The following is a 16,093-nucleotide window of genomic DNA, read 5'->3' as shown; positions in this document are numbered from 1 at the left end:
AAAGCTGCTGCTGTCAGAGTGATTAGAGGGACAATAGTGTTGAGTACCAAGCAGTTAGCAAGCGTGGTAGACTACTAATGACCAGCATCAGAGCTTGGAGAAGCCTAACATGGTCACGTGGCATTTGACTGTCTTCATTTCCTGTAACAGTCACCATAACAGTCCTACTCCTTTCTCCATTTCCCAGAAATGAACCGGTTCAGATACATTGTTCAACATATCACACCAACAATAACGTAAGTAAATCAACACTTTAATCTCTGGATTCCTTCATGTATTTATTTGTATGGGATGTGAATCCGTTCCTGTAGTACAGAAAAGACAACTGGCTGTCTTCTACATCTTACTTCCAACTCCTTTCATCTACAATTACAGACAACAACAAAATATACACATCAAGAATCAGCTGAAAAGTAGTAACATTTAGTGAATGAGTATGTATATACACACACCTTGGTGGAACAGTTGCTAGCAGTGCCTGGTGGAGTCTCAGTACCCTGGATCTTATGTCCAGTATTGGTCAAAAAAAAACAACAGTAACCTTCCAGAAATAGACATGTTGCATGTACAATCAATACACATTGAACTGTCAAATTCAACTGAATTGAGAATTTTGTGCGTCAGTGTTAACCTGTAGAGCCCCAACAACCTGTATTAACCTGTATTGTCCATTGTCGTCACACGTAGGGGATGTAGGCTCCAATTGAGCCAGTTATAGTGGTGTCTCTAGCATCCTCACATGGGGTCTTGGGTCGTATCATAGTATCTGGAAACAGGTAACATTCATTGTAATGTGGACATAACATTGCAGGACAATATACATTTCTGGACATACATTCTGGAATCTTGGGTTATGTCCCCTTATGGGCCCTATTCAGAAGTAGTCTATACGGAATAGGGTTCCATTTCAGATGATACCTAGGTACTTCCTGGATTAATATGCAACTTCCTGGATAAATATTCAAATGCCACTGCTTGTTTAAAAGCCCTGTGCAGTCAAAATACAGTTTCTGTCTTTTGTATAAAAGCTGATGAAACTAAGACTGAAAGTGAGGGTAAATTGTATCAGTGTTATTTCCTGATAGTTGCTAGACAATCCAATGATACATCCAGTTGAATGATCAAACCATTCATATCAGAATACCTCAGTCCAGCATCTAGACACCAATATACATCTCTGGTACTAGAGGAGTGGCAGGTAGCCTGCAGTTAGAGAGTTGGGCCAGTACATTTACATTTAAGTCATTTAGCAGACGCTCTTATCCAGAGCGACTTACAAATTAGTTCAAATCAGTGAGCTGACAAGTTGATATATCCATCTATGTGCCCTTAAGCAAGGCACAACCTTCATTTCTCCAGTGTCAACGTTGATAATGGCTGACCTCGCAGAGGGTGTCCCATGGAGAACGAGTTATGAATAGAAACACATTTCCAAATCACACCTGCATATTAATAACCTCTTGTCTACACACTCATCTCATATGTATATACTGTACTCGATACCATCTACTGTATGCTGCTCTGTACCATCACTCATTCATATATCCTTATGTACATGTTCCTTATCCCCTTACACTGTGTATAAGACAGTAGTTTTGGAATTGTTAGTTAGATTACTTGTTGGTTATCACTGCATTGTCGGAACTAGAAGCACAAGCATTTCGCTACACTCGCATTAACATCTGCTAACCATGTGTATGTGACAAATAAAATTTGATTTGATTTGATTTGATTTTAAAGCTAGGGGCAGCATTTTCACTTTTGGATAAATAGCATGCCCATTTTCAACTTCCTGCTACTCGTGCCAAGAATATAAGATATAGCATATTATTCATAGATTTGGATAGAAAACCCTCTGACGTTTCTAAATCTGTTTGAATCATGTCTGTGAGTATAACAGAACTTATGTAGCAGGCAAAACCCCGAGGACTAACTGTTCAGAATTTTTTCTTCCCCATCTCTCTTCCCTATATTGTCTTTGCCATTGTAAATTTAATGGAAATATACGTGTGTGTGAAGTAGGTGTGTTATGTTTATTTAAGATGTTTATTTAAGATGAGGTCAGAGTTGATGTCAGAGTGATTAGAGGGACAATAGAGTGCTGAGTACCCGGCAGTTAGCAGGTGTGGTAGACTACTAATGACCATCACCAGCATCAGAGTTTGGAGAAGCCTAACTACTACATGGTCACGTGGCATTTGACTGCCTTCATGTTCTGTAAATTCCGGTGGGTGTGGTAATACAGTCACCATAAAGGTCCTCGTCCTTCCTCCATTTCCCAGAATTGGACTGGTTCAGAAAAATCACACCAACAATAACGTAAGTAAATCAACACTTTAATCTCTGCATTCCTTCATGTATTTATTTGTATGGGATGTGAATCCCTTCCTGTAGTACAGTAAAGACAACTGTCAGTCTTCTACATCTTACCTCCAACGCCTTTCATCTACAATTAGAAAACAAGAAAAATACACATCAAGAATCAGCCGCAAAGAAATAACATTTAGTGAATGAGTATGTACACACACACCTTGGTGGAACAGTTGCTAGCAGGTGATAGCAGTGCCTGGTGGAGTCTCAGTCCCCTGGATCTTCTGTCCAGTAGTGGTCACACACCAACAGTAACCTACCAGAAATAGACATGTTGCATATACACATTGAATTGTCACATTCAACTGAATTGGAGGATTTAGTGTCTGCATGTGCATCCGTGTTAACCTGTAGAGCCCCAACATTGCTCGGGGGTGTATTGTCCATTGTCGTCACACGTGGGGATTGTAGGCTCAATTGAGCCATTTAAAGTGCCATCTCTAGCATCCTCACATGGGGTCTTCGGTCATATCATAGCATCTGGACACAGGTCACATGCATTGTAATGTGGACATAGCATTTCAGGACAATATACATTTCTGGACGCTGTTTGAGAGTTGGGCCAGTAGTTCAAATCAGAGCTTCCCGGCTAAATATTGAAGTTGTTTAAAAGCCCTGGTCAGTCAATTCTGGTTCTGTGTTTTGTAGAAGAGCTGATGAAACTAAGACTGAAGACTGAGGGTAAATTGTATCAGTGTTATTTCCTGATATTTGCTAGACAATCCAATGATACATCCAGTTGAATGATCAAACCATGGTCCTTCTCTAGCTCGGTTGGTAGAGCATGGCGCTTGTAACGCCAGGGTAGTGGGTTCGATCCCCGGGACCACCCATACGTAGAATGTATGCACACATGACTGTAAGTCGCTTTGGATAAAAGCGTCTGCTAAATGGCATATATTATATTATAATATTATATTATATCCTCAGTCCAGCATCTAGACACCAATATACATCTCTGGTACTAGAGGAGTGGCAGGTAGCCTGCAGTTAGAGAGTTGGGCCAGTAGCTCAAATCAGTGAGCTGACAAGTTGATATATCCATCTATGTGCCCTTAAGCAAGGCACAACCTTCATTTCTCCAGTGTCCAGGTTGATAATGGCAGACCTCTCAGAGGGTGTCCCATGGAGAACCGGTAATGAATAGAAAACATTTCCAAATCACACCTGTGTATTAATTATTAATATTAAAACTCACTTCACTTCACAGGAATATGTATCCTTCCCAAATGGCTCCTCACTCCTTGTGTAGTTAACTACCTTTGACAAGGGCCTACAATGCACTACATAGGGAATGGGAAGCATTATAGATAGTCAGAGACTACCCATTTACTGCAAAGGTAACTAGTAGTCTACGCTCTTAAATTCAGGGGGCCACTCCACAAAAATGGCACAACTACATAGTGCACTACATTTGACAAGGGCATATAACATTTAGGTAACATTGGAGATGCAGATAGTCTATTAAATAATGATGCCCTCTGACCTTCTGCACTCTTCCAAGGGATTCACTGGGTGTCTCCCAGTACCATTTTTTGTGGAGTGACCCCTGAATTTAGGCGTAGACTACTAGTTACCTTTGCAGTAAATGGGTAGTCTGACTATCTATAATGCTTCCCATTCCCTATGTAGTGCATTGTAGGCCCTTGTCAAAGGTAGTCCACTACACAAGGAGTAAGGAGCCATGTGGAAGGATACATATTCCTGTGTGCCAGGCTAATCTATTGTATGTGGTTGAAGAAGTGATACCAGAGTTACATCAGAAGACTAGTAGCACCGTGTTGCCCATACTTCTTCTTGGGGTCCTCAGGACTGGGTTACATCAGAAGACTAGTAGCACCGTGTTGCCCATACTTCTTCTTGGGGTCCTCAGGACTGGGTTACATCAGAAGACTAGTAGCACCGTGTTGCCCATACTTCTTCTTGGGGTCCTCAGGACTGGGTTACATCAGAAGACTAGTAGCACCGTGTTGCCCATACTTCTTCTTGGGGTCCTCAGGACTGGGTTACATCAGAAGACTAGTAGCACCGTGTTTCCCATACTTCTTCTTGGGGTCCTCAGGACTGGGTTACATCAGAAGACTAGTAGCACCGTGTTGCCCATACTTCTTCTTGGGGTCCTCAGGACTGGGTTACATCAGAAGACTAGTAGCACCGTGTTGCCCATACTTCTTCTTGGGGTCCTCAGGACTGGGTTACATCAGAAGACTAGTAGCACCGTGTTGCCCATACTTCTTCTTGGGGTCCTCAGGACTGGGTTACATCAGAAGACTAGTAGCACCGTGTTGCCCATACTTCTTCTTGGGGTCCTCAGGACTGGGTTACATCAGAAGACTAGTAGCACCGTGTTGCCCATACTTCTTCTTGGGGTCCTCAGGACTGGGTTACATCAGAAGACTATTAGCACCGTGTTGCCCATACTTCTTCTTGGGGTCCTCAGGACTGGGTTACATCAGAAGACTAGTAGCACCGTGTTGCCCATACTTCTTCTTGGGGTCCTCAGGACATCAGAAGACTAGTAGCACCGTGTTGCCCATACTTCTTCTTGGGGTCCTCAGGACTGAGTTACTCAGAAGACTAGTAGCACCGTGTTGCCCATACTTCTTCTTGGGGTCCTCAGGACTGGAGTTACATCAGAAGACTAGTAGCACCGTGTTGCCCATACTTCTTCTTGGGGTCCTCAGGACTGAGTTACATCAGAAGACTAGTAGCACCGTGTTGCCCATACTTCTTCTTGGGGTCCCTAGACTGGGTTACATCAGAAGAATAGTAGCACCTGTTGCCCATACTTCTTCTTGGGGTCCTCAGGACTGGGTTACATCAGAAGACTAGTAGCACCGTGTTGCCCATACTTCTTCTTGGGGTCCTCAGGACTGGGTTACATCAGAAGACTAGTAGCACCGTGTTGCCCATACTTCTTCTTGGGGTCCTCAGGGACTGGGTTACATCAGAAGACTAGTAGCACCGTGTTGCCCATACTTCTTCTTGGGGTCCTCAGGACTGGGTTACATCAGAAGACTAGTAGCACCGTGTTTCCCATACTTCTTCTTGGGGTCCTCAGGACTGGGTTTAGAAAATGCTGCTTTGGCTGTTATTTCGGTTTTGTACCCAATAGTGGATTTCCTTAACCTCTCCTCTAGTACCCACAGCCATTCCAGATCCTTTAAAATGCTCAACTAATCTCTCTTTTCTCTCTCTCAGGAGACTATCACCATGGCGATATTGACCATCATTCTGCTTGTCAGCACGGCTTTTGCTCTGGAGGTAAGCGTGACAGACGTCACACCTACCCACCAACATCTTAATTAAACATACCACACCTACTTCACACATGTAGGTGTTAATACACAGGTGTGATTAGGAAATGTGTGTCTATTCATTACCGGTTCTCCATGGGACACCCTCTAAGGGGTCTGCCATTATCAACATTGACACTGGAGAAATGAAGGTTGTGCCTTGCTTAAGGGCACATAGATGGATATATCAACTTGTCAGCTCACTGATTTGAACTACTGGCCCAACCCTAACTGCAGGCTACCTGCCACTCCTCTAGTACCAGAGATGTATATTGGTGTCTAGATGCTGGACTGAGGTATTCTGATATGAATGGTTTGATCATTCAACTGGATGTATCATTGGATTGTCTAGCAACTATCAGGAAATAACACTGATACAATTTTCAGTCTTAGTTTCATCAGCTGTTATACGAAACTGGAATTTGACTCCACAGGCGTTTTAAACAAGTAGCAGAATTAATATTTATCCAGGAAGTACCTAGGTATCATCTGAAATGGAACCCTATTCCGTAAAAACTACTTCTGAATAGGACCCATATGGGACGCACCCCAAGATTCCAGAATGTATGTCCAGAAATGTATATTGTCCTGCAATATTATGTCCACATTACAGTTCATGTTACCTGTTTCCAGATACTATGATACTACCTAAGCCCCCATGTGAGGATGCTAGAGATTCCGTGCCACATGGCCAAGTTGGAGCCTACATCCCCACGTGTGACGCCGCTGGACAATACACCCCTGAGCAATGTTGGGGCTCTACAGGTTAAAACACACACACACACACACACTATAAATGCTCCAATTCAGTTGAACATGACAATTCAATATGTTACAGTAAAATGTGTAAATATTATATATTTAACAGGTTATTAACATGTCCATTTCTGGTAGGTTACTGTTGGTGTGTGAACAGTTCTGGACAGAAGATCCAGGGTACTGACACTCCACCAGGCACTGCTAGAATCATCTGTTCCACCCAGAGTAAGTGAGGCCCTGTGGTCTCATCCAACACCATCACCACTTTAAACTCCAACACATCACTACTCTTGATTCCTACCTTGGACCTCTTTATGCTTTCTTTACAAGATGCTAAACTGATTTCTGTATCATGATCTTTCTTTTTTCCTGTGTCATGATCTCTCTTCTTCCTGTGTCATGATCTCTCTTCTTCCTGTCTTTCTGTGTCATGATCTCTCTTCTTCCTGTCTTTCTGTATCATGATCTCTCTTCTTCCTGTGTCATGATCTCTTCTTCCTGTGTCATGATCTCTCTTCTTCCTGTGTCATGATCTCTCTTCTTCCTGTCTTTCTGTGTCATGATCTCTCTTCTTCCTGTCTTTCTGTATCATGATCTCTCTTCTTCCTGTGTCATGATCTCTCTTCTTCCTGTCTTTCTGTGTCATGATCTCTCTTCTTCCTGTGTCATGATCTCTCTTCTTCCTGTGTCATGATCTCTCTTCTTCCTGTCTTTCTGTATCATGATCTCTTCTTCCTGTGTCATGATCTCTCTTCTTCCTGTCTTTCTGTGTCATGATCTCTCTTCTTCCTGTGTCATGATCTCTCTTCTTCCTGTCTTTCTGTGTCATGATCTCTCTTCTTCCTGTCTTTCTGTGTCATGATCTCTCTTCTTCCTGTCTTTCTGTGTCATGATCTCTCTTCTTCCTGTCTTTCTGTATCATGATCTCTTCTTCCTGTGTCATGATCTCTCTTCTTCCTGGGTCTTTCCACTACCGACCATTCAGGTCCTTAACCCTCATCCTCTTGCTACATACCATCAGAACTGACAGCCATATTGTTCTCAGCACAGCTGTTGCCAAAACAATTACTTCTTAATTTCCTGCATTTTTTTCTTCACTACTCTCCGCCATTTTGGACATCCAACTCTCCGGGCGGGGTTCCAGAGGGAGGGTTCTGACTGGACGGGTCCTTAAAAGGAGAGGAGGAGAATTTAACTCACAGGCAGGACAGAGGAGAGACCCAGTGAAGATCTCTGAAGTAGTGAAGCAACAACTGAATATTTCAGAAATGTACATCTGAAATGGCTTCCTATTCTGTATAGGGCACTTCTCCTGACCAGGGCCCTTCGGGAACAGGGTCCCATATAGGATGCAGTCTCCTGACCAGTGCCCAAAGGGGAACAGGGTCCCATATAGGATGCAGTCTCCTGACCAGGGCCCAAAGGGGAACAGGGTCCCATATAGAACACAGTCCATGATTCCAGAATGTATATCCATAATTTTTATGTTATGTCCACATTACAATGTATGTTGCCTGTGTGTCCAGATGGTGCGATACGACCCAAGACCCCATGTGAGGATGCTAGAAATGCTGCCGTGCCACATGGCCAAGTTGGAGCCTACATCCCCATGTGTGACGCACGCTGGACAATACACCCCTGAGCAATGTTGGGGCTCTACAGGTTAAAACACACACACACACACACACACACACACACACACACACACACACACACACACACACACACACACACACACACACACACACACACACACACACACACACACACAATAAATGCTCCAATGCAGTTGTACGTGACAATTCAATGTGTTACAGTAAAATGTATATTTGTGTAAATATTGTATTATGTAACAGGTTACTAACATGTCTCTTTCTGGTAGGTTACTGTTGGTGTGTGAACAGTTCTGGACAGAAGATCCAGGGTACTGACACTCCACCAGGCACTGCTAGAATCAACTGTTCCACTAAGTCTAAATGAGGCCCTGTGGTGGTAAAGGAGGCCCCACTATATAGTCCGACACATCACTACTCTTGCTTCCTACCTTGCTTCCTACCTTGCTTCCTACCTTGGACCTCTTTATGCTTTCTTTACAAGATGCTCCAATGATTTCAGTGTCATGATCTCCCTTCTTCCTGTGTCCCTCTGTAATGACATCTCTTCATCTCTTCTAATGTAATTCTAATTATGACAGCTGTGGTCCTCCATAGACATCGACATGTCATTCCAATATATACAGGAGTTCAGCAGAGTCCAGAATCAGAACCATGCTACTCTGAGTCTGAAGAATTGTTCCAGACCACAGAGGGATGAAAGATCCCTTGACTGATTCTACATCGTCACATTTCACTAAATCATTCCCTTGTTTGCTTCATGCATTATATCACCCTGTAAAATAAAGTACATGCTCTTCATCTTTACACGAGTAAATGTTGTATTAGAACTTGTAGGATGAAAGATGATTCATGTTCCCTGGTTTTGTTACATGTTGATGCCATCTGATCATTTAGGGCCAGACTGATCTATTAATGGTTAGGGAACTTCATGTTCATGCCAATGTTTGGAGGAAGCTTGCCAGAAAATGAACATGTTCAGTACAGTATTAGCGAGCTAGAATGTGTGGGTGATTCACATCATTGCTCTGTGTGAACAGGACATCAAAGAAGTGAAATTAATAACTTTAGTGGGGTAAGTAAATGTTCAGCCTGTAATTTTATAACTAAAACACACCACATGACAAAGTGAATGGTCACCTGCTCACAAACATCTCTTTCCAAAATCATGGAGTTGGTCCCCCTTGTTATAACTGCCTCAAGTCTTCTGGGAAGGCCTTGCAGTAGATGTCAGAACATTGCTGTGGGGGATGTGCTTCCATTCAGCCACAACAGCATTAGTGAGGACGGGCACTGATTTTGGGCGATTAGGCCTGGCTCGTAGTTGAAGTTCCAATTCCTCCCAAATAATTTGATGGGGTTGAGGTCAGGCACTGTGCAGGCCAGTCAAGTTCTTCCACACCAATCTCAAAAAACAATTTATGTATAAACCTGCACGGGGGATTGTCATGCTGAAACAGGAAACGGCCTTCCCAAACTCAAAGTTGGAAGCACAGAATCGTCAACAATGTCATTTTATGCAGTAGCATTAAGATTTGCCTTCACTGGAATTAAGGGGCCCGAACCATTAACAACTGCACCAGACCATTATCCCTCCTCCACCAAACTTTATTTGGCACTATGCATTTGGGCAGGTCGCATTCTCCTGGCATTTCTCCAAACAGATGTCAAAGAAAAGCTCTCACGTACACACACACACACACACACACAGCAAGGATGGAGTGACACAGTGCGGTGCTTTAAAGACACACAGAGCCGGCAATGGCATTACCATAATCTCTAGGCTGTGCCGAGTTCAACGAGATGCCCCGCTAGACCGTAGCTCGCTCGGTCTGAGCGCAGCGACCGTGAAAAAAAAGTAGCGAGAGAATCGTTAGTGTTAGAAGCACAATTGCCGAACTGTGCAAGCCTAATCTTGATCATGTGGCATTAACCCTTAACAGTGAAAACATTTTTTTTTTAATCTCACAGTTTACATTAACATCTCTCCCATAGGAATACATTGCCTTTTCTTCTCAATTCAACCTGAAGCCTATGTGGGTTATGAATGCTTTATGAACCTTTCTTCAATGACAATCCTTCAGGCCACTATGACGTCTCCTTGAGTTGATTCTAAGCTTCCTGAAGCAACCGGAAGTGGTTAAAAATCGCCCTCATTTTTTTTTGCCATACCCAACCTGCAGTTTAAGTAGAAATATTGCAAACCCGTGTAATTCAGTCAGTTTTTAATGTAAAGACTTAAAACTCTGGATTCTGGAAAAGCATACCCCAATGAGGATATGGGTTTACTTTTAGCTTCCTGTGCCAACCGGAAGTTCCATAATTGGGGTCAAAGGGGGCTGTTTCGAATGTTAAAAATGCCTGATCTTTCCAAAACTTCAAATGTCTGATTATGCAACCATCATGAACTGTAAATCAGTCATTCATCCCATCAGATTTCCAGGAAAACTCACACACACACACAGCAAGGATGGAGTGTCACAGTGTGGGGCTCAGAGACACACAGAGCCTGCAATAGTTACCTTTGTTCATACTATCAAAGAACAGTCACACCTAGAGCTCTGAAAATGTAGAAACCTGTTATAGAGCTCAAGTCGATAGTGCATGGTGTGTTATGAGACTCTAGAACGTTCTCAGATTGAGAAACAGCCTCCTACATTTGCAATAACTTCAAATCATTTTGACCATTACGAAAAATGACGACATTTAGAAAAGCCCCAGAGTCACAAGACTAGGTGCATTAAAACCGCCTCGGCCCATAAAGACGGACCCCAACGTTTGTGTCCGATAGCTCATTCAGGGACCCCGTAGCAACTCCCGGAAAATGTGGATTATCAGCACCAATTAAGGTCGTTGCTCGGGCTCCAAATTACCTATTGAGCCGAAACTTGGGATTCGAGGTCACCTCAGCTAGGCCTACACATAATGTCAGAACTGGACCCGCAGCTAGATAGTAACTTCGTGTTATATGCTTTATTATGGTTTAACCTTTGTGACTAGGGGGCAGTATTTTAATTTTGAAAATAATGTTCCCGTAATAAACGGGATATTTTGTCAGGACAAGATGACAGCTTAGGATAGAAAACACTCTAACGTTTCCAAAACTGTAAAAATATTGTCTGTGAGTATAACAGAACTGATATTGCAGGTGAAAGCCTGAGAAAATTCCAATCCGGAAGTGCCCCAGGTTTTGAAAGTGCTGCGTTCAATGACTCCCTACTCAGCTGTGAATGTACCATCAACGAGCTTACGCTTTCTACATATTCCCCAAGATGTCTACAGCACTGTGACGTAGTTTTTCGCATTTCTGTTGAAGAAAATCCGTAGGCGGCCACATTGAGTAAGTAGTCACATGGTGGCTCCGAGAGAGATTCGAAAGTAAAATACAGAGGTAGCCATTACTCCAATCGGTCCTCCTGAAAATTAATTGTCCCGACGGATATATTATTGAATAGATATTAGAGAAACACCTTGAGGATTGATTATAAACAACATTTGCCATGTTTCTATCGATATTATGGAGCTAATTTGGAATATTTTTCAGCGTTGTGGTGACTGCAATTTCCGAGGCGATTTCTCAGCCAAACGTCAAGAACTAACGGAGCTATTTCGCCTACAAAAATAATATTTTGGGAGAAAATGAACTTTGGCTGTCAAGCTGGTGTAACCCTAATGTAACAGTATAACTTTAGACCGTCCCTCGCCCATACCCGGCGCGAACCAGGAACCTCTGCACATCAACAACAGTCACCCTCGAAGTATAGTTACCCATCGCTCCACAAAAGCCGCGGGGAACTACTACTTCAAGGTCTCAGAGCAAGTGACATCACCGATTGAAACGCTGTTTAGCGCACCGCTAACTAAGCTAGCTGTTTCACATCCGTTACACCTCACCCCCCTTTTCCTCCATTATGCCTGCTGCTAGCAAGGCATAATGCTATGCTGGGCTATGATAAACTTACACAAATGCTTGTCTAGCGTTGGCTGTAAAGCATATTTTGAAAATCTGAGACGACAGGGTGATTAACAAAAGGCTAAGCTGTGTTCCAATATATTTCACTTGTGATTTCCGTGAACAGGAATATTTATGTCCGTTGCATTATGCTAAGTCGTGTCAGGCGATGACACCTCAGAGGGTGTCCCATGGAGAACCGAAACTAAGACTGGAAATTGTATCAGTGTTATTTCCTGATATTTGCTAGACAATCCAATGATACATCCAGTTGAATGATCAAACCATTCATATCAGAATACCAGTCCAGCATCTAGACACCAATATACATCTCTGGTACTAGAGGAGGGCAGGTAGCCTGCAGTTAGAGAGTTGGGCCAGTAGCTCAAATCAGTGAGCTGACAAGTTGATATATCCATCTATGTGCCCTTAAGCAAGGCACAACCTTCATTTCCGGTTTCCGGTTTCCGGTTCAGTTGGAGCGAGTGGTCGCATCTGCACGTCGCTCCAACGGGTAGTATAACTTTTTCATTACATTTCATTATATCACAACGGTTTGATTTGTCTTATCTTAGCAATTTCTTCTCAGCTAGCTACATAGCCGTCTTTGTATCAAAGATAATTGCGTAATTATCGTATTTCGCCGTCCCTAACGTAGTCTTCACTAGCCAGCTAGCTAACGTCCACTGATTAGCTGCACTGAGAAACTATTACTATTACACTCAACTGAACGACTTGATTAGTTTAGTGTTAGCTACCTACATAGCTGTCTTTGCTGTCTTCGTATCATCGTATCCAAGATAATTGTGTTGTTTAGGTTTAGAGTGTGTAGTCTTAGAGTGATTATCTTAATTTACCGAGGTTAGCTAGCCAGCTATTTGTCGTCCTTAACGTAGGTGACTCTGCTAGCTAGCCAACTCTGCTAGCTAGCCAACAGCTAGCCAACGCTAGCCAACGTCTTCTGTATAGAACTCAACTTCCCGGTCGCATTCACAGGTTGTATCACTTTTTCACTTCATTTCATTACAGTACAACGGTTTGATTTGTTTGATCGTAGCTAGCTACTTAGCTAGCTACATAGCCGTCTTTGTATCAAAGATAATTGGGTAGTCTAGAGCGATTTTCTAGGTTCGCTAGCCATCTATTGTCGTTCTTTTAACGCAACGTAACGTAAACAACACTGCTAGCTAGCCTGCCAGCCCCCGAATAGCAACACTGCAGAAACTATTACACTCAACGGAACGACTTGATTAGTGTAGTGTCAACAACGCACCCACTGCCAGCTGGCCTACTTCAGCAGTACTGTATCATTTTAATCATTTTAGTCAATAAGATTCTTGCTACGTAGCTTAACTTTCTGAACATTCGAGACGTGTAGTCCACTTGTCATTCCAATCTCCTTTGCATTAGCGTAGCCTCTTCTGTAGCCTGTCAACTATGTGTCTGTTTATCCCTGTTCTCTCCTCTCTGCACAGACCATACAAACGCCTCCACACCGCGTGGCCGCGCCACCCTACTCTGGTGGTCCCAGCGCACGACCCACGTGGAGTTCCAGGTCTCCGGTAGCCTCTGGAACTGCCAATCTGCGGTCAACAAGGCAGAGTTCATCTCAGCCTATGCCTCCCTCCAGTCCCTCGACTTCTTGGCACTGACGGAAACATGGATCACCACAGACAACACTGCTACTCCTACTGCTCTCTCTTCGTCCGCCCACGTGTTCTCGCACACCCCGAGAGCGTCTGGTCAGCGGGTGGTGGCACCGGGATCCTCATCTCTCCCAAGTGGTCATTCTCTCTTTCTCCCTTACCCATCTGTCTATCGCCTCCTTTGAATTCCATGCTGTCACAGTTACTAGCCCTTTCAAGCTTAACATCCTTATCATTTATCGCCCTCCAGGTTCCCTCGGAGAGTTCATCAATGAGCTTGATGCCTTGATAAGCTCCTTTCCTGAGGACGGCTCACCTCTCACAGTTCTGGGCGACATTAACCTCCCCACGCCTACCTTTGACTCTTTTCCTCTCTGCCTCCTTCTTTCCACTCCTCTCCTCTTTTGACCTCACCCCTCTCACCTTTCCCCCTACTCACAAGGCAGGCAATACGCTCGACCTCATCTTCACTAGATGCTGTTCTTCCACTAACCTCACTGCAACTCCCCCAAGTCTCCGACCACTGCCTTGTATCCTTTTCCCTCTCGCTCTCATCCAACACCTCCACACTGCCCCTACTCGGATGGTATCGCGCCCGTCCCAACCTTCGCTCTCTCTCCCCCCGCTACTCTCTCCTCTCCATCCTATCATCTCTTCCCTCCGCTCAAACCTTCTCCCACCTATCTCCTGATTCTGCCTCCTCAACCCTCCTCCTCTCTCCCTCCCTCTCTGCATCCCTTGACTCTCTATGTCCCCTATCCTCCAGGCCGGCTCGGTCCTCCCCTCCGCTCCGTGGCTCGATGACTCATTGCGAGCTCACAGAACAGGGCTCCGGGCAGCCGAGCGGAAATGGAGGAAAACTCGCCTGCGGACCTGGCATCCTTTCACTCCCTCCTCTCTACATTTTCCTCCTCTGTCTCTGCTGCTAAAGCCACTTTCTACCACGCTAAATTCCAAGCATCTGCCTCAACCTAGGAAGCTCTTTGCCACCTTCTCCTCCCTCCTGAATCCTCCGCCCCTCCCCCTCCTCCCTCTCTGCAGATGACTTCGTCAACCATTTTGAAAAGAAGGTCGACGACATCCGATCCTCGTTTGCTAAGTCAAACGACACCGCTGGTTCTGCTCACACTGCCCTACCCTGTGCTCTGACCTCTTTCTCCCCTCTCTCTCCAGATGAAATCTCGCGTCTTGTAACGGCCGGCCGCCCAACAACCTGCCCGCTTGACCCCTATCCCCTCCTCTCTTCTCCAGACCATTTCCGGAGACCTTCTCCCTTACCTCACCTCGCTCATCAACTCATCCCTGACCGTTGGCTACGTCCCTTCCGTCTTCAAGAGAAGCGAGAGTTGCACCCCTTCTGAAAAAACCTACACTCGATCCCTCCGATGTCAACAATTACAGACCAGTATCCCTTCTTTCTTTTCTCTCCAAAACTCTTGAACGTGCCGTCCTTGGCCAGCTCTCCTGCCATCTCTCTCTGAATGACCTTCTGATCCAAATCAGTCAGGTTTCAAGACTAGTCATTCAACTGAGACTGCTCTCCTCTGTATCACTTGGAGGCGCTCCGCACTGCTAAAGCTAACTCTCTCTCTCCTCTGCTCTCATCCTTCTAGATCTATCGGCTGCCTTCGATACTGAACCATCAGATCCTCCTCTCCACCCTCTCCGAGGTTGGGCATCTCCCGGCGCGGCCCACGCTTGGATTGCGCTCCTACCTGACAGGTCGCTCCTACCAGGTGGCGTGGCGAGAATCTGTCTCTCACCACGCGCTCTCACCACTGGTGTCCCCCAGGGCTCTGTTCTTGGCCCCTCTCCTATTCTCGCTATACACCAAGTCACTTGGCTCTGTCATAACCTCACATGGTCTCTCTTATCATTGCTATGCAGACGACACACAATTAATCTTCTCCTTTCCCCCTTCTGATGACCAGGTGGCGAATCGCATCTCTGCATGTCTGGCAGACATATCAGTGTGGATGACGGATCACCACCTCAAGCTGAACTCGGCAAGACGGAGCTGCTCTTCCTCCCGGGAAGGACTGCCCGTTCCATGATCTCGCCATCACGGTCGACAACTCCATTGTGTCCTCCTCCCAGAGCGCCAAGAACCTTGGCGTGATCCTGAACAACACCCTGTCGTTCTCAACTAACATCAAGGCGTGGCCCGTTCCTGTAGGTTCATGCTCTACAACATCCGCAGAGTACGACCCTGCCTCACACAGGAAGCGGCGCAGGTCCTAATCCAGGCACTTGTCATCTCCCGTCTGGATTACTGCAACTGCTGCTGGCTGGGCTCCCTGCCTGTGCCATTAAACCCCTTCAACTCATCCAGAACGCCGCAGCCCGTCTGGTGTTCAACCTTCCCAAGTTCTCTCTCACGTCACCCCGCTCCTCCGTTCTCTCCACTGGCTTCCAGTTGAAGCTCGCATCCGCTACAAGACCATGGTGCTTGCCTAC

At 45.0% G+C, this 16,093-nt stretch overlaps 1 protein-coding gene and 1 pseudogene across 1 annotated transcript; one reads left to right on the top strand and one right to left on the bottom strand.

Annotated features, from left to right (window-relative positions):
- Window positions 1-336: 336 nt before the first annotated feature.
- LOC124017335 lies at window positions 337-2,845 on the bottom strand (annotated as a pseudogene).
- A 3,458-nt stretch (window positions 2,846-6,303) lies between these two features.
- Window positions 6,304-8,476, top strand: LOC124017334 (saxiphilin-like). The gene is given in 5 exon segments (XM_046332588.1): window positions 6,304-6,431; window positions 6,561-6,650; window positions 7,952-8,043; window positions 8,045-8,087; window positions 8,308-8,476. Coding segments are annotated over 5 exon segments (450 nt in total). The 5' UTR covers window position 6,304; the 3' UTR covers window positions 8,406-8,476.
- The last annotated feature ends 7,617 nt before the right edge of the window (window positions 8,477-16,093 follow it).

The sequence above is a fragment of the Oncorhynchus gorbuscha genome, unplaced genomic scaffold (genome assembly GCF_021184085.1).
Source record: "Oncorhynchus gorbuscha isolate QuinsamMale2020 ecotype Even-year unplaced genomic scaffold, OgorEven_v1.0 Un_scaffold_1875, whole genome shotgun sequence".
In the NCBI taxonomy this organism is placed as follows: domain Eukaryota; kingdom Metazoa; phylum Chordata; class Actinopteri; order Salmoniformes; family Salmonidae; genus Oncorhynchus; species Oncorhynchus gorbuscha.
This window is presented reverse-complemented; position numbering and strand designations above follow the sequence as displayed.